Source organism: Echinops telfairi, unplaced genomic scaffold, assembly GCF_000313985.2.
Source record: "Echinops telfairi isolate 266 unplaced genomic scaffold, ASM31398v2 ScPeMD7_7468;HRSCAF=8506_0, whole genome shotgun sequence".
Lineage (NCBI taxonomy): Eukaryota > Metazoa > Chordata > Mammalia > Afrosoricida > Tenrecidae > Echinops > Echinops telfairi.
The window spans coordinates 16,790,233-16,814,528 of record NW_022111369.1 but is presented as its reverse complement, the minus strand read 5'-3'; the positions used below and the strand labels follow the sequence as shown (position 1 = coordinate 16,814,528).

Below are 24,296 nucleotides of genomic sequence, written 5' to 3'. Positions count from 1 at the left end.
TGCAGTTAGTGGCCGCTTGCTTAACCTCAGTGCAAGGCCAGGACTCCTGTCTGGAAATTGGTTCCATACATGTCTGTTGTTCAGAAACAAATATTTTGGCAGCAATAATGGCTGCTTTTAAAGACAAAGTGAATCAATGAGATTGCATATTGCTATCTAGTGCTAGGACAGGTATACTTTTGATATTATTCGTAGCATGAGTGTTTTACTCTTCAACAACAACAACAACAACAACAACAGTAAATCGAACCCTCCATTGATCCCAACAGTAGATACTGAAGGAAACACAGAGCACAAGATGTGGTTATTGCGATTTAAGAAGCTTATGTTCTAATGAGAGTTATGAGAAGGACACTTCTAAGTCGATCGATGGAGAAGAGATAAAAACCAAAGTAGAACAGTGTCTCAGTATCAGAATAAGAAATGCTATGCTATTGTTTATGGAGTTTCAGCTATAAGCTAACTCTTAATGACAGAATTTGGTGTTCTTAACAATGATATATGCTCTGAGACTGAATATAAATAGAAAGTCAGAGCGTGAGTGAAGATTTCAATTTAGATAACTCTGTGAGACTGTATGCTAAATAAGATCAGATCCTTCTGTGACTTGGATTTTACCCATGATCCACTGCCATCAAGTCAGTTCTGGCTCATGAGGCTTTGCCAAGCGGATGGCAACATTTGTCTCTATGGAATCGCTGGTGGGCTTGAACCACCAACACTAGGGTTAGCAGGCCAATGCTTGCCTGAGAGAGCTACCAGGCCTCCCCGTAACTTGAATAGTACTAATAAAATTAATTAATTTCAGCTATTACATGCAGCATACAAAACAGTTAATGAGGCACTATGAAAGTTTCTTTTTTGTATGTGCTAATACAATGAATTCTTACACAAAATTTTCTAAATCTTATTTTTTAAAGATACAACATACTGAGACTCAGAGAAAGAAACTACCATGTCCAACAGTAAGTGAGGGGCTAAGACATTAGCCATATATGATTTAAAAAAAAAATCTCATTTTAAAAATTATGTCATTTGACCAGCCAATGATATCATATGACCAGTTGACTCATCTCATATGACAATCAATGATATAGATGACATGTTCTCTTAGCATACTGCAACAGTTATTCTCCCTCCCTTAATATAAATTGTATTATATGATCAAAAAAATGAGGGAATTTTCAGTAAGAAGCCATACTTGGCCTATTCTATGTATCTCTGAGACTGTGAGTATAAGGTATGTACAACATGGATATAACATTATTATTATTTTTAAAATTATTTTCTCTGTCTTCTAAAAACTTTTATCATATATCATATTATCATATAATACATATATCATATCAACCAAAATTGTACAATTGCTACCACCGTCAGTTTCTAATCATTATTTTTCATTCTGGACCCCTTGACAATTTCTCCCTCCTCCATCCCCATAATACAGCCCCCCGCCCTGCCCCAACCAAAAAACCCCAAACCCTTATTCTAATTGCTGTCCCTATGGTTTCATCAGTACTGGGTTTCATATACTGAAACACAGAAAAACATATAACACAATGTCAAGACGGTGACCTCCAATGACATCACCTCTCTAATACACCTTAACAGGAACAAACAAACAAACAAACAAACACACAGAAAATGTTGAAAACCAGATCAGGTCCAGCGTGCATCCTGACAAGCTTGTAGCAGTTCAAGTCAGATATCTGCCTTTGACCTTCTGTACTCATCTCTCCAAGGCACTCTGATTGGTAACCCCTTTCCTCCCACCCTTGATTGCGGATAGAGAGAGTTCACTGAAGTAGAAGGAGCTGTCTCAAGATTGTTCAACTGGTGGTAGGCTGACAAACATGGTCTTGCACCCTATATGCTGTATTAAAGTCTGTATTATTCCAGCAAGTCTGTGGCAGACATTCCTTTATTTTGTTTTGTTTGTTCATATTAGGGTATATCTCAGAGATGCTATGTCATTGAGGATCACCCTCTTGAAGTTGTGTTAAATGTTTTTCTGGGTTTTTTTGGTAACTGATACACAGGATTGATGAACCTATTAGGGACAGAAAGTAGAATAAGGGTTTTTGTGGGGAACGGGGGTGGGAGTACAAGGGTGGTCGGGGGGATAAAAAGGGATAATGTCAAGGAGACTGGGAAGAAAAAGTATGTTTGGAAATTGGTTGTGGAAGGAAGTAATTGTACAATATGTATTAACTCCCAATTAATAATTAATAAATAAAAAGATCCAGGAACGGATTTTGGATTTGCACTATATCCTAGCTACAACTTAAGAATAATTAGTTCTTACATCATAGCCCTGCTCAATACTCGTCCTCAGGAAGGGAACACAGAGATATGGGCGCTATAGCAAAATGTGGTGAAGGAATTAGATGGTGCCCAGCTATCAGATAAAATAGCATCTGGGTCTTAAAGACTTGTCTCCAAACAAGCAGCCAGCAAGGTGAGATGTCAATTAAGTCCACACCGAAGAAACACACCATCATTAGTCACCAAAGGATTGTAAATCATATAATCTGAAGTCCAAGGAGGGATTAGTACAGTGGTTCTCAACTGGTGGGTGGTGACCCCTTTGGGGGTCAAATGACCCTTTCACAGGGGTCGCCTAATACATCCTGCATATCAGATATTTACATTACAATTCATAACAGTAGCAGAATTACAGTTATGAAGTAGCAACAAAGATAATTTTATGGTTGGGAGTCACCACAACATCAAGGGTCCCGGCCTTAGGAAGGTTGAGAACCACTGGATTCGTTTCAAAACCTAAATGGTGAGAATCTGGTCTGCAGAAGGCTGTGGATGAGAGTGGGAGCCCAAGATTCATTTATGGGAGCTACGTAGTAACAAGCCTCCAGTGAAATCCCTCTATAACATTATTTTTTTAAGATTTAATTTCCAAACTTTTTGAACACTGTATGTCAGGTATTGTTCTAAGTGTGTTTCAAATAGTAACTCAATTGCCATACTATTAATATTTACATTATATATAGAAACATGATACCCAGAGACTTAGTAACTTGCTCAAGCTTAGTTAGACAAGGAGGAGCAAAGCCAAGATTTCAACGCAGGCCCTTGAGCCTGTTCTGTTACCCAATGTTTCGTGCTCCCGATGCTGCAATGTTTCAGTTGGGATGAACTACTTTTTGGCATAACAAATGGAATTTATTTTCAATTTATACCCTGATGGGCATTGTATCCATCAAAACAAATGGAATACATTTGGTCTTCAACAGGTCAAAGTAGATCTTGTAGCTAGATACAAGGAGCTAGGGAAAACCATTCCTAGTAAATAAACTATCATATTAAATAGTTCATTCGAAGAAACACACCGACTTAGTCAAATAATAGAAAAGGTATGGCTTCTTAAGGAATTCTGGCCAGATCATCAGTTGACACAGACTTTTATTTTATTTATTTGACATTTCATTGTACACTAGAATGGCACAGTAAATTGCAGACTACCTTGGACTTAGTAGATCTCAGAACTGCATGAGAAACCCCTGAGCCACACCCATAATTAGTACAATTTCCTTAGTGGGAATGGACTTAGAGTTGGTGTCACCATCATCTCTCCCCAACACTCCTCCACGCATGACCGATTCCCATTCTATAGAGAATTCTTTTACTCTCGAGTGATTTTAAAGTCACTCGAGAGTTGGGTTGTTAAGCACAAGGTCAGTGCTAACCACAAGGTCAAACCCACCAGTAACTGTGGGAGAAAGATGAGGTTGTCTGCTCTCATAAACTTACACCACCGTGGGAGCCCTGTATAGCATTGCTATGAGTCAGAATCAACTTTATGGCAGTGGATACTTGGTCATAAAGTTGATTGTGATTCACAATGACCCTGTAGTACAGAGTCCTAAGCTGCTCCTTCGGGTTGCTGAGACTATAAATCTTTATGGGGTAAACAGCCTCTTCTTTCTCCCATGGAGTGGCTAGTGCGTCTGAACAGTGGACTTTGTGGTTAATAGTTCATGGCTTAACTTACTGCACTACCAGGAATTCTTAACTCAATTCCCAAGTTACAAAGAATAAACTCAAGGGTTTGCTGTAGGTTTGGCTATAACTGAACACTGATATCAAGATTATGTCATCTAACGTTAGAGACCCAAGACAAACAATCATTCTATTCCATATATAGAATGACTGATGCTAAACTTTTTTTAATTCTTAGAGACCAGAAAGCATATATAGGATGTTGAGAAAGCTATTCACCCTGTCGGGCTGAGTGTCCTTTCCAGAGGCCAGTGGTTGGGCTGTCCGGAACACAGGCTCAGAAACACAATTAAGGTAACTGAAGATGATGGCAAGGAAATCGTTCACAAATTGTACTGAAGGCTCTGGGAATACTGTATTTTCTAGAAAATTAGAGGCAAATGGTTTATTCCTTTCTGAATGTACTAAGGCACATTTGGTCTGTCTTTCCTCAGGGCTGAGACCTCTTATCAAAGAAATCAAGAGTTTGTTCAAGGACATGTTATTAGCTCTGTCAGCCTGTTGGCAAATGATAAGGCCAAAGAAGAGTGAGTTCAATCTTTGCTTAAAAGCGTTCTAATGGCCACATGATGACAATCTCCCCAGGGAATAAACATCCCTTCATTACTTTTTATTGTGCCGCTCTATCTCCTCATTAGTTCTGAACTCAGAGCAAGAAAAACGAGGCAGAATGATCTGCCAGCCAGAAGGGTTTTTCTTTCATGAATTCTTTCTTCATCTTCTTTAAACAGCTTTCTCCCACCCAACCTATATGGCTCCTTATAAAAGAAAATACAAAGATTTCTCCCTCTTACATAAGGTTATTAGAAACAACTGTGACACATCAATTTATACCTGCATAACTTCAAGAGTTATTATACGTACTTATAATGATGTCTAATCTCTCTTAGTAACCTCTTGATGGCAGGTTCCAGTGTCTCTCGTGGCTGTTGAATATAACCAAAGCTGCAACTCACTGCAGCTGCCTGCACAACAGACTGAAACATGCCTGACCCGTGGCATTTTCATGGCATTGGTATGTTTGAGCCCATTGCTTTGGCCACTGGGGATTGTTGGTGCTTTCCTACCTGGGGAGCTCATCTCCCGGTACTAGTCTGTTGTGATCTGGATGGTCTTCATTGGCTAATTTTCAGAGCTAGGTCTCCAGCCTCTTCTCAGTCTTTTTCCCCAGGAAGCTCAGCGGAAACCCGGCGGCCATGACTGACTCTGCTGGCATGTTTGCTTCTGGTGACAGTTTTCGGCATCACAGCAACGCACAGGGAACCACAGCACAACAGACCGATAGGCGATGGAGTCCTTGTTGATGTTGTTGGGTGTCGAATCAGGCCCTGTGGCTTCCTCACAATTGTTGTAATGTTTGAGGCCATTGTTGCAGCCACCGTGTCCAGCTGTCTTGTTGAGGGTCTTTCTCTTTTTCACCGCCCTTCTACTTTACCCAACGTGAGGTCCTTTTTCAGGGACTGGTTTCTCCTGATACCACGTCTCTCCTGATACTAAGTTGAACTGTTGGCTTAGCAGTTAACAGCCTGGCACCTAACGCTACACTGCCAGGAATCCTTGCTGTTGACCTCTTTCAAAAAAACTCGGTGCAGGGCAGCAACGATGAAACATATAACTATCCTCTAATTCTTTAATGCTCCCCCCCCACTATCATGATCCCAATTCTACCTTACAAATCTGGCTAGACCAGAGGATGTACATTAGTACAGACAGCAACTGAAAACACAGGGAATCCAGTATAGATGACTCCTTCAGGACCGGTGGTGAGCGGGGCGAGGCCTGGAGGGTGGAGGGAACGTGGGGTAGAAAGCAGGAACTGATTACAAGAATCTAAGTATTGCCTCTTCCCTGGGGGTGGGACAGCAGAGAAGAGGGCGGGGGGAGACGTCTGACAGTGCAACTTATGACAAAACTATAATAAATTATGAATTATGAAGGGTTCATGAGGGAGGGGGGAGGGGGGGAAGGAGGAAATGAGCAGCTGATATTAAGGGCTAAAATAGAAGGCAAATGTTTTCAGAATGATGAGGGCAACAAATGTACTTATGTGCTTGATACAATGGATGGATGTATGGATTGTGATAAGAATTGTATAAGCCCCCAATAAAATAATTAAAAAAAACCACACAAAAAACCCCTCCTGCAAACCCAACAAAACAAAACCCAAGACTCATTGCCATCGAGTTGATTCCAACTCAAAGCAATGCTTTGGACAGAGTTTCGTTGCCTCTGTAGGTTTCTGAGACTACAATTCTTCACGGGGTTAGAGGGCTTTATTTTGTCTCTGGTGGAGCACTTGGGAGTTTCAAACAGTTGACCTCAGGCTTTGCAGGTCAATCTGTAACCCACTATGCCATCAGAGCTCTCTTTGCAGAACTCTTAGCTAGTGCGAAACATTGCAGGGCCAGAATTAATATTTATTGATTGCCTTGGTTAGTTATACTTCTTTGAATATATCATTCTATATACTTGACAGTGGATAATCACTAAAGTTAAGGCCTTACAGGGGTCCTCAAACTTTTTAAAGAGGGGGCCAGTTCACTGCCCTTCAGACCTGTTGGAGGGCAGGACTATAGTTTAAAAAAAAAACTATGAACAAATTCGTATGCACACTGCACATATCTTGTTTTGAAGTAAAAAACCAAACTGGGCAAAAACACCTCGCGGGCTGGATAAATGTCCTCAGCGGGCTGCATGTAGCCCGTGGGCCATAGTTTGAGGACTCCTGTATAAGATGTATTACAGTGGACAACTTAAATTTAACTTTCCCATATTCTTTAGAAATTGACTAACCTGTTAGATATAATTAAACATAACTATTCACTGTACACTACCTTTGCTATATTTGATGGCATGAGTGGGTATGACTTTGAACTTTAATGAATCATATCCATGCAGCTATACTAAACTTCATTTTATGATAATCATCATATATCTACTTATATTTATTTGTAATTCACATTTTATATGCAAGTGCTTTCTCTAGTCTCAGCCCCTAAAAATATCCTACATGAAAAATCATTATTTTCTAGCCCCATTATAACAGTTTTTAAATGAGTGGTAAGTTCCCCCCCCCCAAAAAAAAAATCAAAGATACATGTACAATGTAGGAAAAAGATCAAATATAAACACTATATATACTTAAAGAATAAATATATATATTAGTTGATGTTCATCAAAGGGCAGCCCTATTGGCAGGTAGATAGATTAAGGGATAAAGGGAGTTGTCTCCACCAAATAACTCCCCTAAAAGAAAATTAGCTGGCCATGTCACAATAAAGGGGTTGCAAAGAATACAGGCACATAGTAGACACCAATGCGAAAATTCAAATCTGAGCATACTTAGACCCAAGTCACCTAGGCCCAGGTGATGGTCGACCTGAGCACACAACACTAGGCATCAGCAATATGATGTCACATGGGTGTGCCTGAACGCAGCCATTACAATAAGTCAACACTCGAAAATCCGCTCCCCAGCCACTGGGGACAGGAGCGGGGCCATAGACTGAGGGCAGGCTCTGCTCACTCTTTCAAATGCTCTCTTGCAGGACAGAGTGCAGGATGTGTGTGTGTGTGTGTGTGTGTGTGTGTGCGCGTGCGTGGGCCCTCTCAGGGACTGCACTCTCACTCTCCCAAGCTTTTCTTCCTTTTTGTCTCAGGCACTCTTTTGCTTCTGTGGACTCCTCTGAGCAGCCATTTTCCACGTGAGTTTTTGTGCTCCCCTGAAGTGGCCATCTTCAGTCACAAAGCCTGGTGCTCTCGCTACACAGCCTTGCACGCTGTCCTGAGATATAGCCTGTACTTTCTGAGACTGTAATCCCTGAAACTTCCCTTTCCTGCATGAAACGTACTTGGATTTACCAAAGTGCTTCTGCCCTGTGAATCCTTTCAGTGTTGAGCAGCAAGAACAGAGGTCAGCCACCCCAGAAACCCAACACTCCTAGTGGGCTAGTATTGTACCTGAGCGTTAGCCAAACAGAAATATTTTAATGACTCTGAAGACCAGGAGGCCTGGGGTGTAGTGGCTCTGATCCTCGGGGTTATACTTGGAAACCCCCAGCAGCTTCTCAGGAGGAGACCCGGCTTCCTCCTCCCATGGACAGTTCCCGTCCCAGAAACCCAGAGGTCACTGTGAGTCAGCATTGCCTTGATGGCAGTGAGTTAAGTTTTTCTGATCCATCATCATAGAGTTAATATTTCAAAAATTTGATTATTTGGACATCTTTGCTAACAAATGTATTTGACTGAATACTTTGAACTGACAAGAAATAATCCCCTTATAAATTCATGTGCTAATTCATTTTTTTGGAGTGAATTTGGATCAGTGTTTTAATGATGACATTTAGATGATGTTTGCTTGCAAAAAACAAGAGACTACCTTTTTTGGGGGGCTTATACAATCAGTCTCATTGATTTCATTTCCATTATTCCAATCACTTTAGCTCACCGTTTTAGGATACCAAGCTTATGTAACTAAAAATTATGCAACTTATGTAACTAAAAAGTCTAAATAGGCTTATGATCCTGTTTGAAAATCACCTGTAGGTTGGCATTTCCTAAATGCATTCTTTAAACACAGTCCAACTGAAGCTCATTGCAATGGAGTAGATTCGGACTCACCGCTATCCCCTACAGGCCAGGGTAGAAAGGCCGCCGAGGCCCAGTGCATAACCCCTCTGCCACCAGGGCTTCTAACACATGTAAACACAATAAAGCTCTTTAAAAGGACTCTGTTTTTTCCCCCCTAAGTTCTGCTCACTTCTGGACTATGAAGATGATCATAAGACTAAAATGTACAGTGATGGGTGAAAGAGTGTTAATAAGATAAAAATAACTCACGGTGGTACATTATGTTGTGGAAGATAAAATCACTTTTATATCCCTTGAGCTCAAAGGTAGAAGATACACTAACATGATTATTTGGTATACTTTCTGTGGAACTGTTATTGGAGCCATGCATTGTTTTCCTGGCTTTCTTTTTGATTTTGATTTTAAATTACATGGTCCTTTAGATTTATTTCCCATTTTTCTCATTTTGCACCTACCAAAATGTGATCAGCATTGAGCACTTTTGAGATTTATAATTAATTTATTTAACCACCAGGTGGAATGTCACTATCACGTGCCACCAAGTGATGCTGTAACAGCGACCATACATGACAGAGTGGAACTGCACCATTCAGGTTTCTACACTGTAACCTTTATGACTGTCATTGCTTCTGGAGCTGCTGGATATATTAACACTGACAACTTGACTCCTGGGGGTCCCAGAACGTCTAGGTAGGATGGAGAAAGATAACAATCACCTATGTATTTTGATTTCAGAACAAAGCGGAAAACTCAACATTGCCATCTTCCGGTGGGTGGCATTCTTCTTCTCCTGCTGCTCCGTTATCCAAACTCCATTCCATTTAGAACGAAGGAATAGAAAACCGTGAGTAGATATTTATCCCCCCAAGAAATACCCTAACATTTGAGGTTGATTATAACATCATTTTATGACTGTGAGGGTCAAGGTCTGTTAGGAAGGACAAAGAAGACTCACAGACACTGCTCTGACAATAGAAAAATGTCCGTAACCACCGGTCTGTGCTGCAGACAAATATCCACTCACTTGGACAGATGTATTTTTGGATGGCCTCCTGGGGTGTGTGTGTTTCCTAAAGATTATGTTTGGTGTATGGTTTTCTCTGTACTATTTTATCCTTTCATCAAATTGATTTACCTACTACTTCATCCAACTTGAAATTTTGTCTATAACGATACAAATTGAAGAGAACATTTACTTACCTAGTGTGTCTGTTGCTTTGATTGAAGTCTGATTCTCAGCTTTAGGAAAAAGAAAACAAACAAAAACAATGTTGAAACGATATCAGATATGGTTTTACAATTGATTCTGTGATTTGAAGATGTGGATCTTAGCCATTTCTGATTCATTTTCCGACGAAACCTAAATTCATGCCGCTTTAAGATTTAAGGAGACAAACTGAAAGGGTAGTATAACCAGGCCCAAACCCACTGCTTTTGAGTCTATCTCCACTCATCCTGATCCAGTAGGACCAAGGAAAACTGCTTCATCGGGTTTCTATGGCGATAGATCTTTAGAGAAACTGGCAGACATCTTTCTCCTGCAGAGCAGCTAGTGGTTTTTGATCAGCTGACTTTTTGTTTAGCAACCACTGTGCTACCATGGTTACTGAAGGATTGTCAGCTAAGTAGTAAATGTTTTAGACATTGTGGTCTGAGGCATAAGGCCTGAGGCAGCTACTCCATGTTGCCATTTTCGTGTGAAAAGTAGTCACGGAAAACAAGAAGGCATGGGTATTCATATGTCTGTGTCCAAATAAAAGTTCATTACCACACAGGAAATAGGCTACAGCTTACCATCTTCAACATCTACCCAAGCTTATATCAGGAAATCCTCAAGCTAACAGGAGGACAACAGACCCAGCACGGAGGGGGCTTCCGTAGCCTACCGTTCCATGGAAACATGATGCAGCTCTGTCCTGATGAAGTTGCCTGATTTAGACAAATTCTCCTTACACTTAGGAAATTCCTATAAAATATACATAACCCAAGAGAGCTTTCTGTACGGAAAATCAATTCAGAGAATTATAATCAAGGAAACGTTGAGTAAGATGATAATGATTTACCATAAGAAAAAAATCTCAAAAATAATTCTGAAGTAAAAAGAAACTCAATTATAAATGAGAAAACAAAAGCAGAGAAAAACAATTCCCTTTCTTGGAATCTCCACTTGGCTGTCTCAAATTAAACATGTCCAAAGCAGGACTCTTGATTGGTATTCTCAAATCTGTCACTTCTCCAACCTTCTTAGATCAGTTTATGGTGTCATCAATGTAGTCAGTGCTATTACTTAATTTTCCCCTTTGTTCTCACCCAACAGACTTTGTTTCAAAGGAGCCCTGGTAAAGAAAGTGGTTTACAAGTTGGGTTACTGACCACAATGTCAGCTGTTCAGAATTGTCACCTGCTCTGAGGAAGAGAGCTTTCTGCTCCTGTAAAGGGCGACAGTCTTAGAAAACCACAGGGGCAGCTCGACTCTGTCCTATAGGGATGGTGTAAGTCGGAATTTACTTCATGGCAGTGAGAGTGGATGAAGGGAACAACTTCCTAAATACTCCCTGGTGGTACTATTGGATAAGAGTTGGACTGTCAACCGCAAGGCCAGCCACTCAAACCACCAGTAACCTGGTGGGAGAAGGATGAGACTATCTGCCCTGTACACTGTCAACTATGCCAAAATGTAACTCTACAGGGGCAGGGTTTCTACCGAGAACAAGTAGGTTTCCAGTTAAAATATAAGAAATGAACAAGAATAGAAAAACAAAAACAAACCAAACCAAAGATGATTTCTACCTATGTGGATTAAATTGTTAAGGAAACATGAACACAGGATTTAACATTTTTGGTTGAAGAGTGATAGGTATCACTTTTAACATCACTTAATGCTCAAACCTATATAGCATTTATTAATAAAATATTAAAATATTATTGTATGATATAAAGTGTATATTATTTATTATCATTATACATATATGCAATTATGAATTAAAAGAGTGAAATTACTTTAATAAAATAATGAAATAGGATTCCAAGGAGGTTATCCCCCAAAATACTGGTAATTTTCTTCTCAAAACTATGTATTTACATATTAAGTTAGATAAAACAACAATATCACATTCAAAGTACTCTCCATTACACTTAATACATTTGTCAAATCTGTGATTCCATTCTTGGAAAGATTTTTTTAAAACTCATCTGTTTGGATGGCTGACAGCACCTCTGTTTTCGTTTTTTTTCTTCACTTCTTCTATGTTATCAAATCGCTATCCTTTCATATCCTTCATTCATGGAAGCAAAAATAAGTTTCAAGGAGCACCATCAGGTGAGTAAGGTGTGTGGGGCAAGAGAAGCATGCTGTGCTTTTGTCCAAAACTGTCACACTGAGATGACTGCATGAGCAGATGCATTGTCATGATGGCAAAAGCAGTCCCCTGTCTGCCACAAATCAGGCCTTTTTGTTACACACTGTTATACAATCTTTTCAGAACCTCTAAATAAAAAGCTTGATTAATAGTCTGATCTGGTGGAATGAATTCCAAATACATTACACATTGACATTTTCGCTGGTTTGGAAGTTGATGGCTGTCCAGAATGAGGTTTGTCAACACTGACATCTCACCTTTTTTGAAATGAGAAAACCACTCATACACTTGATTTTTTTCCCATAGCGCTGTCCTTGTAAGCTGTATTCCACATTACAACAGTTTCTGTGGCATTTTTCCTGAGCAGAAAATAAAATTTCACAGCTGCGTGCTGTTCTTTTAAATCAACCATCACAAAAAAACGAGGTTCAAGGGAAACTGCTTTTATGAAAACATTCACTGTGACTAGAGAGAACCTTCCAAGGCAACGCCACTGATGCACTAACTCAATCAAGTTGCTTGATGCTCACGTAGCAGGTAAAATTCATACTACTAAAGCTCTGCTCTGCCCAGTGCAATTCTGTTTTGTTTTTGTTGTTTTTTTTTGTTTTTGGGGGGGGGTACCACCTTGTATAATTTAGGTCTGTTGGATTCAAGTCCATCTTCTTTTATTAAAATAGGTGAGTTTTCCTTCTAGTAAATTGCCAGGAATGGAAAGCACATGCAATTGAACATGCTACCATTGTAGAGGCGTCCTGGCACTGAGTTAAACTCACCAGCCTCTCTGAGGCATAGAGATGAGGCTCCTGTAAACATTTACAGCACTGGGAATGCTCCCATAAAGATTATAGCACTGGGAATGCTCTACAGGATTATCATGGATCAAAATTGCCTCGATGACATGGGCTTATTGATTACTAGCTAAAATAATTTAAACAGCACATAAAGTTTATGCAGAAAATTAAGTTAAAATACCAGCTGATAACAGATTAAAATACAAAGGGGGAAAACACCCACCCCTCCTTTTATTATTAGATCAGAACATTTCTTGTTGACATACTTGATAGGAGAAAAATAATAATTAAACAAACATTCTATCTTTTATTTCAATGATTTTTTTTCAGCCTTTGAAATGCATATGAATTTTAGCATTACATAAAATATAAAAGACAAATAATTCCACCTTAAGGGTTAAGTTACAATAATTCAAAAATTCTTGTGATGATTGTCCAATAAAGTTCAGATTTTCAATATATAAATGAATATATTGTAATTCTGGTAACAAAATTCAGAAATATCAATTATTTAATCATGAGTGGAATATATATACATACATATTTGAAGCTATATTACCAGAATGCACTACATTCATTTTATTATATACCGGTTTATTATTTCCTCTCCTTCTATAAAGGTCACAGATTATTTGTTCTCAATACATGTGCCTCATACATGTGGTCATTTAAAACTTTGAATAACTACAAATGTCTACACTTTGCATTGCTTTCCATAACTTTAGCTATAATCCATACAATAGTCTCTATTAAACTATTGTACCTACAGAGCTCAATCCAATTTGGAAAGTGACGCACCATAGAAAATGATTTTATTTCAAAATAAAAACATCTTCCCAATTGTAGGGCAAAAGCAACATTTACATAAATATATATATTCCAACTCAAACCAAACTCATGACCATTGAGTAGAAGCCGACACATAGCAACCCTACGAGACATGCTTGAACTGCCTCTGTGTGTTTCAGAGCTTGTAACTACTGCAGGAGTAGAAAGACTGTCTTCCCCCAGAACGGACAGTGGTTTTAAATCACTGGCCTCTACTCAGCAGCCTAACTCAAAACTACTACTATATATGTATGCATAGTATTAATAAAGACCAAAACCTTCGACAGGGTGATTGAAAACTTAGTGTCTTTTGAGTTTCAGTCTGTAATATGAAATTAAAGTCTTATGAAATGCAAATGAACTTAAAAATGCCGGGCACGTTAATCTAAAGTTAAATAGCGCTCCAACATACTGCTTTCAAACAGACAACTTAAAACAGAAATAAGTAAGAACTTTGTTAAGTAATCACATTTTGTTTCAAGGTAACAAAAGACACTTACAGAGAGAATATGAACAATTCAGATTCAGGAGTAAGTATACAGCCACTCCCATATATAATTAACAATTTACTTGATATGAATTTATTATGACCAGTTTTAGCTTCCCTTCTTGTTCCCCTATACATGATGTTGATTGAGTGGTTGTAGATGACAGAATTTCTGGTTTGACTAATCCATGACTTGTGAATAAACCTTATAGCCTGAGGGTTTCTCTCCCTTCTTACCATAAGGAATGAGACCAATTAATTCAATCGTATACAAGAGAAGTCAGGATTCATTTCCTACTTAAATAACACTAATAAGTGATGCATTAATAAGAATAAACAATGAGCCTGGAAACAAATAAATCAATGCTTTCCAAAGCTCAACTGCGGACCTTCAGGTTAACAGTTGAGCTCATAGGACTGCATTACAATAGCTATAGGGATAGTGGAGAGGGACATGAAATAAGATGTAATAACTAAATAAGTTATTACAAATAAGATGTAATAACTAAATAATAAGAGCTATTTCTTTTCAACTTTCAGTTGATTTTATTATTTCAAAGTGGAAACTTAAACATTTCAATTTGATGTAAATACGCCATTAATATCTCATAATTTCTAGTCTTGGTTTAGAAAACAAAACAAGAAGTCTATGGTAAATTACCTAGAATTTCATTTTTTCATTATCATGATTTTTTAATTGAAAGATGATTTTATTTTGGGCTCTTGCAACTCATAACAATCCATATATCAATTGTATCAAGCACATTTGTGTATATTACCATCATTATTTTCTAAACATTTACTTTCTATTTGAGCTCTTGGAATCAGTTCCTCTTTTATCTCTCCCTCCCACTTTCCACCCTTATGACCCCTTGATTAGTGATAAATTATTATTATTTTCATATTTTATACTAACTGCTGTCTTCCTTCTTCCATGGTTTCTGTTGTTTGTCTGTCCCCTATGGTGTGTGTGTGTGGGGAGGGGGAGCTATGTGTCAATCATTGCAATCGGATCCCTCTTCCTCCCCTTCTTTCTCCACCTTCCCCCTACCCTCCTGGTATCACTACTGCCATAATGATTTTTATAGCTATCGTTTATTTATGCCAGTGGACCTGAGTTTTGTTTTCTTCCAACACCCCCTACTTTTTTGGTTACAGTGATTTCCTTTAAAACAAATTTAGTAACAAAAAGTACATCAGCTTAATGAAAAACAATTCTAAAAAAAACCACCAAAGTACAGATGGGACATATCTGGCAGCATTCATGAGGGTTCAGGAAACATGAAGGTAAAATCTTATAAAGCCCCTTCACCAATGTGAGCCATTTGAATAGCATTGGAAGGAAGGAAGGAAAGGGGGGGAGACAGAAATAATGGCTCATACAGCTAGGAAACAATTATTAACCCACAGAATCAAAAGTAAATCTAACATAGTAAGATACAAAGAACCACCCCGTTAGAATCCCAGTCTTATATTTAGTCAGCTAACTAGGGAGTCAATTAGCTGTTAGTACCTTGTATTATTTATCTAATAGTTCCTAAATATCTACATGCAGAGATTATGGCAAAGGCAATTAGAAGTTATTATTAAAATTCCCTTAGGTACTTTGTGTGAAATAATTGTACTGAGAACCAGTGTGGTATAATGCAGAGTTGCGCCATGGTTAAGGGTTGGGCTGTGATCAGCAAGGTAAGAAGTTCAAAAGCACCAGGCACTCTTCTGGGGAAAGGTGGTGCTTTCTACTCCAGTAAAGAGTTACTGTCTAGGAAACCCACCGGGGCGGTTCTATCCTGACCTATACAGTCGCCAAGAGTCAGAAATGACTCAATGGCATTGAGTTTTGCTTTGTTTCTATGGCTTTGAGGACTACAAAAATTGAGTTGGAATTTCATCTTTTTAACTTAGCCCAGGTCAAAACATTTAGCTTTCATGAATCTATTTCCTTATTTGTGTAACAGGTAATAAAATTACCAGTGTTGCCTATTTTTAAAAATCTAATTTATTTGATGATATTCTTGTTGAAAATATACATAGCAGTCCATATACCAATTCAATAATTTCTCCACATACAATTCAGAGATACTGATTACATTCTTCATGTCATGCAGGCCCGGTCACCTTCCGCTTGCTAACATGTTCCTCTAATATTTACATGAAGTCACTGCCCTCCAACCTTTCTGTCCCAGTGATTAAGTGGATTGATTTTATCTGATATAGAAAACCCTTCAAAGGAACATAATGTTCAAGGTTGACATTCTTCCTTAATTTTGAATTTAAGGATCCTTGGTGGGTCGCTCTGTAGTAGAATCAATGGCCTTGAGAGGTGACGCTGTGACTGAGCACAAAGCTGAAAGGTCAGCGATTCACAAACACCAGTAGCTCTGTGAGAGAGACATGAGAAGTCGGATCCCACAACCATGACAGCCTTGGAAACCCCGTGGGGAAGTTCTACTTTGTCCAACAGGGTCCTTATGAGTTGATATTGTCTAGATGTCAATGGTTTTTTTTGTCATTTGTTTGGTTGTGAAGAAGACAGCAGGGAAATTTTTGGCTTTAAGATTTAAATCTTATTTTTCAGTGCGATAGTTGATAGTTTCAAGGATTCATCTAGCCTTAATGTTTCTAGAAAATCTAGATCCTATGAGAACTTTAAATTCCACTCTACATTTTATACTCCTTTTTGACCAAAATTCTACTGTGCAATCTGGTCAAAACTTTGGAAACTGGCACCTGGGTATCACCAAGTTACTCTGGACTCAAGGCAAAGGAGGCACACATTCCTGGAGCCAGTTTGCCACATATTCTGTTTTCCTCCTCTCTTTGTGACATGAGCAGCCCTGGTGACATAGTGGGTTATGCCTTGGGCTACTAGCCACCAAGCCAGCAGTCCTGACCCACCAGGCACTCCATAGAAGAAAGACCAGGCTTTCTGTTCCCGTAAAGATTTACAGCCTCAGATTCCAAAAGGGACAGTTCTACTCTGTCCTATGGGGTCACTCTGAGTGGGATTGACTCAATGGCAGTGAGATTTGCAGTATTCTTTCTTCCTGACATTCTTTCTTCCTGTGTTGCTCCTGTGTTGCAGGCAGAAAGAGACCAGTTGTGATTTAATGACTACTTGCTAGGATTAAATACCCCATTGTACTTGTTTTTGGGGTTTTTCAGTAAGGATTTTTGTTAATAAAACAATAGAAAAAATATATTAAGTGTTTATTTGCCCAACATTGCAGTAAGTCTAGGTGGCATAGTGGCTAAAGCCTTGGGCTGCTAACCACATGGTCATTGCTCAAATCCATCAACTCCTAGAGGGAAACAAACTGAGACTCTTCCTGTGGCAATTTGTAGCCTTGGGAGCTCCATAGAGCAGTTCTCCTCCTGCTTACAGGCTTGTTCTGAGGCAAGATCAACTCCATGGCCATGGGTTTATTTTGAAGTGGGAAGCTCAAAATATATTATCTGTGAGGGCTACAAATAAATGGTGGTACTATGATTGAAAACTAAGTAACTTGATTTCAGAATCGTTATTCATAAGTGATAAGCCAACATTCTGTTGGCTTGATTGGCGTGCCCAACTTTTTATCTTAAGAAGACTGAGCTCCTTGAAGAGCTAAGTCTTTGATACCATTCTAACAGTCTGTTGATAATATTTCTGAAATGGCTTTTTGACTATTATACAATTCTCTATGCTCCTCATATAAAAAGAAATCTACCTTAAATTAGGACACTATTGAGAAAGAGGGAAAATAGTCTGGGTTACTTTCAAACACTTGCCTAAACTTGGACCTGGAGCATTCCCCGATAGGACAGGCTGGGTAGTGGGCTCTGTAGGGCCTGGTGATCTTAATTTTTTAAATTGTATATGAAAACTCTATGACGCAGAGTTCCCGTCTGACATATATATGGGGTCACTAGAAGTCTGAGTTGACAGCAATTGGTTTAACAGCCTACAGTCTAGTTATAAATGTTATGCATGTAAAATTAACAGCAGCACACTTTTCAAATTTCATGTTTGTAATACTGTATATACTGCAGCAGCAAACGTTTTGGCTTGGCACATCCTTTAAAAGCTTTCTAAGTATGTGCCTTATTAACGCTATATATTGATATTGCGCCCATCTCAATTTACCATTTACCTATAATCTTATTTTGCATTCTTTGCTTATCTAAGTCAGAGTTCACTGAGGGAGAAAGAGCAATATCTCTCCTACATAGCAAACTTGAACAGTTTACAGTAAGCCTGGGTTCACATCTAGTTAGAGGTATTTGGGTGTTTCCATTACCAACAAGGAAAGAATCTATTTTTTTTCATTGTTTTCTATTTTTCTTTTCTGTTTTATCTTTGGTTAATATGTACACAGGAAATGATAAAAAGAGGGTCATAGATGATTTAAAATTTTCAAGTCATGGTAGCTGAAATACATAACTCAGGAAGGAGAAGAAAAAAAGGAAGATTTACATTGGAATTCATTTTTGCTCCAAATCCTCCATAGTTTATACCTTGTAAAGCAGAACTCCTGTGATTGATCATTCCTTTGAATCAGCCCTGAGTGCTTAATAAGATCGTTCTGAATATAAAGTGTGAGAAATTCGTGTGTGATGGGATCTAGTCACTGAAAGTTAATGAAGGACCTACCTTTTCTCAACCAGGGCATATTTATGTGATTCCTTTCACTGTAGAGTAAAGGAGTTACAAAATAGCTTTCTTAGGCCAAAAAGAACCACTTTTTCCACTGGGGTATGAAGAATGGTGGTTCTTATTGCCATTGTTTTGTGAATGGAGGAAGCTGAAAGGCCCACACGTTCATTCAGCTTTTTTAAGAGCATATCCACATAGTTAAGACACAAATGTTAAAGTGAGGGCCACTGTGGTTAGTATATTTGAAAAAAACACTCCGGTGATTTCTGGCTTTCAGAATATGGGTGAATCACATTACTGAAAATACTTTTATTTATGAAGACTTCATAAAGCAGTTATTACATCATGCTAATTAATTGCCAAATAGAGTCATTGAAAGTAAAGAATTTTTGTTGGTTTAGTAGAGCACATTTGAATTCAATATTCCCTCTTAAAACCCCTTTTAGAATACAATTGGTAGTCATTCAAAATGATGACATGGTCATTTTCTGATTTCCAGTCTCAGTGGTCATTTCTAGAAAAATTTGATGTTGGTGATATTCGACCTTTGTAAATATCTGGCATTACTCAGATAGATTATAAGTTTCTTAAGGTTAGGAAATTAAGTGTGTTAAATTTGGTACCATGGTAACATTAAATATTTCAAAAAATCCACTTATTCAATCTGGATGCCAAATAAACAATCCCAGAAGCTTGAGTATTTGAAGAACATGGTGTCAGAAAGTGAAGAAAGCTAATTAACAAACTGCAATACAGTGATGACACACCATTACTTCCTAATAAAAAGACGAGAGTCACGTGAAGATCAAAGACTACAGTTCTCGGTGTGAATTACATGTCAGGTAAAGAAGACAAAAGCCCTCACAAGTGGACCAATGAACAGCACCGCAATCAATGGAGGAAAGATTGAAGTTGTTAGGGATTTCATTTCACTTGGAATCCACAAGCAATGCTGGTGGATGTAGCAGTCAGAAAATTAAAGGACATATTGCAGCGGACAAGTCTGCTGCATAGCAGGTACTTAACGTGTGACAAAGCTCAGAAGCCACTTTGAGGACTAAGATGCACACGATGCAAGCCATGACGTTTGCAATGGCATCATCTACAGATGACAGCTGGACAATAAGTAAGGGAGAGAAGTACAACCGGAATTGTGAGATTCATCTCATGTCCTTTGGGTATTTTATCGGAAGGGATCAGTCCCTGGGAAAGGAAATTATGTCAGGTCCAAAGGGGCATCCAAAAAGAAGACCCTCGCTGAGGCAGGGTCGACACTGACTTCGACGAGAGGCTCAGCCTTACCAGTGTGAACAGGTCGCGATACCAGGCAGCAGTTCCTCTTGGTGTGCTTAGGGTCACTATGAGTCCAAACCCACCCCACAGCAACAATCACCGCTTCCTTGGGTTTTAAATGGAATGATTAAAGATATTAAAATTTTGTTTCACCATATACACTGCTTCTTAGCTTGAGAGGCAGTATGATAAAAATTCAACAGTCACAAACAGAAAATAATTAGGAGGTGTTCTGGTATCAGTCGAGGACATAAGATAAAAAAAACAACCTTGCCTCTTTAACATGAGTATATGACACATTTTCGCCATCTGATTAGGAAGAATAGAAAACTTATATAAGATATATTGGGACACCGTGAGCCTTCTATTTTCACGAATCTAAACATAAAAGCCAATATCCTCTTTTGCTAAGCAAATATTGTTCTTTTCTGGAGGAAAAATCTTAAGGAAGATTATTTGATACTTGCTACCAGAGGTGTCACAACTTAAATCTTTTTATAAAATACTATTTAGACACTTCAGTGTCTTATAATTAAGGGTGAAAGCTCAGAGTTGAAATGATTTTTATTATCCTTAATAAGATTTTTTGGGGGTGAAATCTTTTTGGATTGGTAAAAAATATATAGCTTCATTCAATTCATTCAGCAAAAATCCCTTTCCTATTTTATTATTCTTTTATTTTAATTATTCGATACCATATTTGAAGTGGTATTTTTGGATATTGCATATATCACACATATTTTTTGGGTCACGCATTTTATCTAATTTGATAATTTCTGTCCTTATAATTGGAACATTTGAAGCATTTTATTAGGTATAATGATAAGAATTGGTGCTTTCTGGTCAATTGCAACTCATATCAACCATCTAGGACAGAATGGAAGCACCCTATGATGTTTCTAGACTGTACATCTTTATGGAATCACACTGCTTCACTGCAGTTGGTAGATTCAAACAACATACCTTTGCAATTAGCATCCTAGTGCTCAATCGCCAGTGCTCTTGATTGTCAGTATAATTAGGTCTAAACACACCACCTTGAGATAGAGCCCTGGTGGTTTTGAAACTACCAGCCCCCAAACACCACCTGTTCCAGTGGATAAAGACCGGGTTTTCTAGTCCCATAAAAAGCTACAGTCTCAAAAACTCACAACATCAGTTCTACCCTCCCCTCCAGGCTCACTGGGAGTAGGCTTCGACTGGGTGGTAGTGGGTGAGTTTGATTTTTGGTATACCTTCTTGATACACATTTCTCTGACTTGTCCTGTTTTCTGTTTTATAATTTCTTTTATGGCCTTCTTTCAGATAATTATTTTTCTGATTCTCCCAGTTGCCTTATTAGATGCCCTTCTTTACAGTGTTTTCTTTTCTTAGTGGTGGTTGTATTGTTGCTGTTGTCAGTGCTGTCAGTGGGGTCTGACTCGGGTAGGACAGGAGGAAACACGGCCCGCTCTTGGGCTAGCCTCACAGTTGTGTTTTAAATCCATTGCTGCAGCCACTGAACAGATCCATCTTGTTTTTACTGATAAAATATATTTAGCTTCTCACATCTATTTTCAAGTTTTGTAGTACTATTTCATAAATAGGATAAAACTTTTGCAATCTTATATTTCTCTCTACCAAGCATGATATTATTTTCTTTTTTAAAGATAACATTTTTCATTCCAATAAAACAAGAGGTAACACTTTGCCATATAAAGTATTACACATGGAAAACATTTACAGAAATATACAAAACGTTGTTAAACAAACAAAAACCTCAGCTTATCTCTGACACCTTAAAAAGGCAGAGAACACCTAAATATATCCAAAGTGATAGTTTAGGAATGTAACCTCTAGGAATATAATTATAAATAAATGTAGTTCCTGTGAAGAGATTTGTATCACTATATGATTAGAAATAGAGGTTAGTGGTACACAATAAACTACATGTAAGAGAAAGCAAAAGTGTGTGAATAAGACCTTGAGTTTGGTAGTAAAATCTTCATACACAGGTACTCTAGAACTTGGCTACAAAACACAAAGGCACACGCATGATATTCTTTTACATGGCCTGGTTCCTCCTTATAACATGTCCAAGGTACCTGAGATGGTATCTAGCCATTCTCACTTCTAAGGAGAATTCTAGCCTTATTTTTCCTATACAGATTGTTTGTTGTTGTTCCGGCAGTCTATAGTACTTTCAATACTTTTGCCAATAAAATACTCCCAATGCATCAGTTCTTTAGCCTTCCATATTTCCTGCCCAGCCTTCATACGTATACGAGGCATCAGAAAATGCCGTGGCTTTGAAAATGCCATCCCTTAATCGTCTCAATGTCAGCCTTTTAACACATAAAAGGGCTCCTTTGCAGATCTGCCTAATGCAATATGTCATTTAATTTCCTGATTGCTCTTTCTATGGGTGTTGATTGTATATCCAACTAAAATAAAATCCTTAACAACTTCAATATTTTCCCTGTTTATTATTATGTTGTTTATTGGTCCAGCATTGAGGATTTTTATTTTCTTTATGTTGAGGTAGAATCCTTACAGAAGGTATAGTTTTAATATTCATCTGTAAGTACTTTAAGTTCTCACTAGGGTTTAAAAGGAATATATTTAGCTTCTCACTATCTATTTTCAAATTCTGTTGTACTATTTCATAGATAGGATAAATCTCTTACAACCTTATATTCTCCCCCTTCACTCATGTTCTTAATGGTATTGTTATTCTTTTTATTCTACATATATTTTCAATCTTCAGATATATTTTTGTTATTTCTATAAGTAATCAATTATATTTTGAAGACAGTTAAAATGAGAAACAAATGATTTACACATGTATTTACCATTCCTAGTGATTTTCATTTCATTTTATTATTTAGATTCATATTTCTGTTATTACATGTTTCTTTCCTTGGTCATCATTGTTTCAGCCTTGGATATCTTAACAATGCTGTATGGACTTGTAGGGTGACTTCTTGTTTACTACTGTTGGGACTTGCTCTACTGTCTTCTGGCTCACCTTGTTCGTAAAGCTGCTGTCCCTCTTACCTTTGTTCCTCTCTAGTATTATGTCCATTGTTTTCCAGTAGTTTCTTTTAGTGTGTTCCCTTTGTGTCTGGTTTTTGTGATTTGGTTATGATGTGTCATATGTAGTGTTCTTTCTATTTATTCAGCTTGGTCACCATGAAGCTCTTTCTATCTATTTCTATCAAATTTAGAAAATATTTCTTACATGGCATTTTGAAAGGGCCTTCTTGGCCACTTCTGGGAAATCAAACACACATATGTTGGGGCCCTGACATTATCACAGAATTTTCTAATTTTTGTTAGATTTTCCCAATGTTTCTTCTCTTTGTGGTTTTACTTTTTATAGTTTCTATTCTATGATGGAGCTCTGATGTTGCAGTGGGTTATGAGTTATGCTCCTAACCACAAGGTCAGCAGTTCAAAACCACCAGTCACTCCACAAGAGAAAGTCGAGGCTTTCTATTCTTATCAAGAGTTACAGCATTGGAAATCCGGAGGGGCAGTTCTACCCTGAACACATGCAGTATGCCCTTTCCTGTTTGCACCAGTGCCTCTTGACCCATGTGCAGGTTCCCCATGAGCATAATGTAGTGATCCGGGATTCCCATTGTTCTCAAGGCTATCCATAGTTTGTTATGGTCAAATGCCTTAGCATAGTCAGTACAACACAGTAAATATTTTCTGCTTTGAGTCAAGACCCATGTGACATCACCAATGATATATCTTGTTCCATGCCCTCTTCTGAATCAGGCCTAAATCACTGGCAGCAACCTGTCAACATACTACTGAACCATTGTTGGATGATATTCAAAAAATTTTAGTTGCATGTGGTATTAATGATATGGTTCTATAATTTGAACATCCTGCCAGGTAATTTTTCTTGGGAATAACTAGAAATATGAATCTTTTGCAGTAAGCTGTCCAAGTAGCTGTATTCCAAATTTCTTGACATAGATGAGTGAGTGCTTCCAGTGCTTCACAGCTGCTTTGAACATTTCAATTGGTCCACTCCTGGACCAATTCATCCATTCCTGGAGGCTTGTTTTTGGCTCATGCTCCGTGCAGTTTGAGCTTCTTCCTTCAGTATTATTGGTTCTTGCTCCAGTGCTGCTTCCTGAAATGGTGGGATATCAGCTAGTTCTTTTAAGTATAGTGACTCTCTCTGTTCTCTCCATCCTCTTTTGCTGCTTCCTGCATCTTTCAATATTGTTCCCTCAATATTTCAACATGGCAACTTAAGGTTTGATTTTTATATGAAAGTCATCTCTATTTAACAT

At 38.2% G+C, this 24,296-nt stretch overlaps 1 protein-coding gene across 1 annotated transcript in view; it reads right to left on the bottom strand.

Annotated features, from left to right (window-relative positions):
* Positions 1-1,512: 1,512 nt before the first annotated feature.
* The window catches only part of LOC123521004 (mucin-5AC-like), a 77,330-nt gene continuing 54,546 nt past the window's right edge, over positions 1,513-24,296 (bottom strand). The window contains exons 5-6 of the mRNA XM_045284328.1: positions 9,808-9,846; positions 1,513-1,532 (exon numbers count right to left, since the gene is read on the bottom strand). Of these exons, the coding sequence (XP_045140263.1) occupies positions 1,513-1,532; positions 9,808-9,846 (59 nt within the window). The remainder of the gene's footprint in view (positions 1,533-9,807; positions 9,847-24,296) is intronic.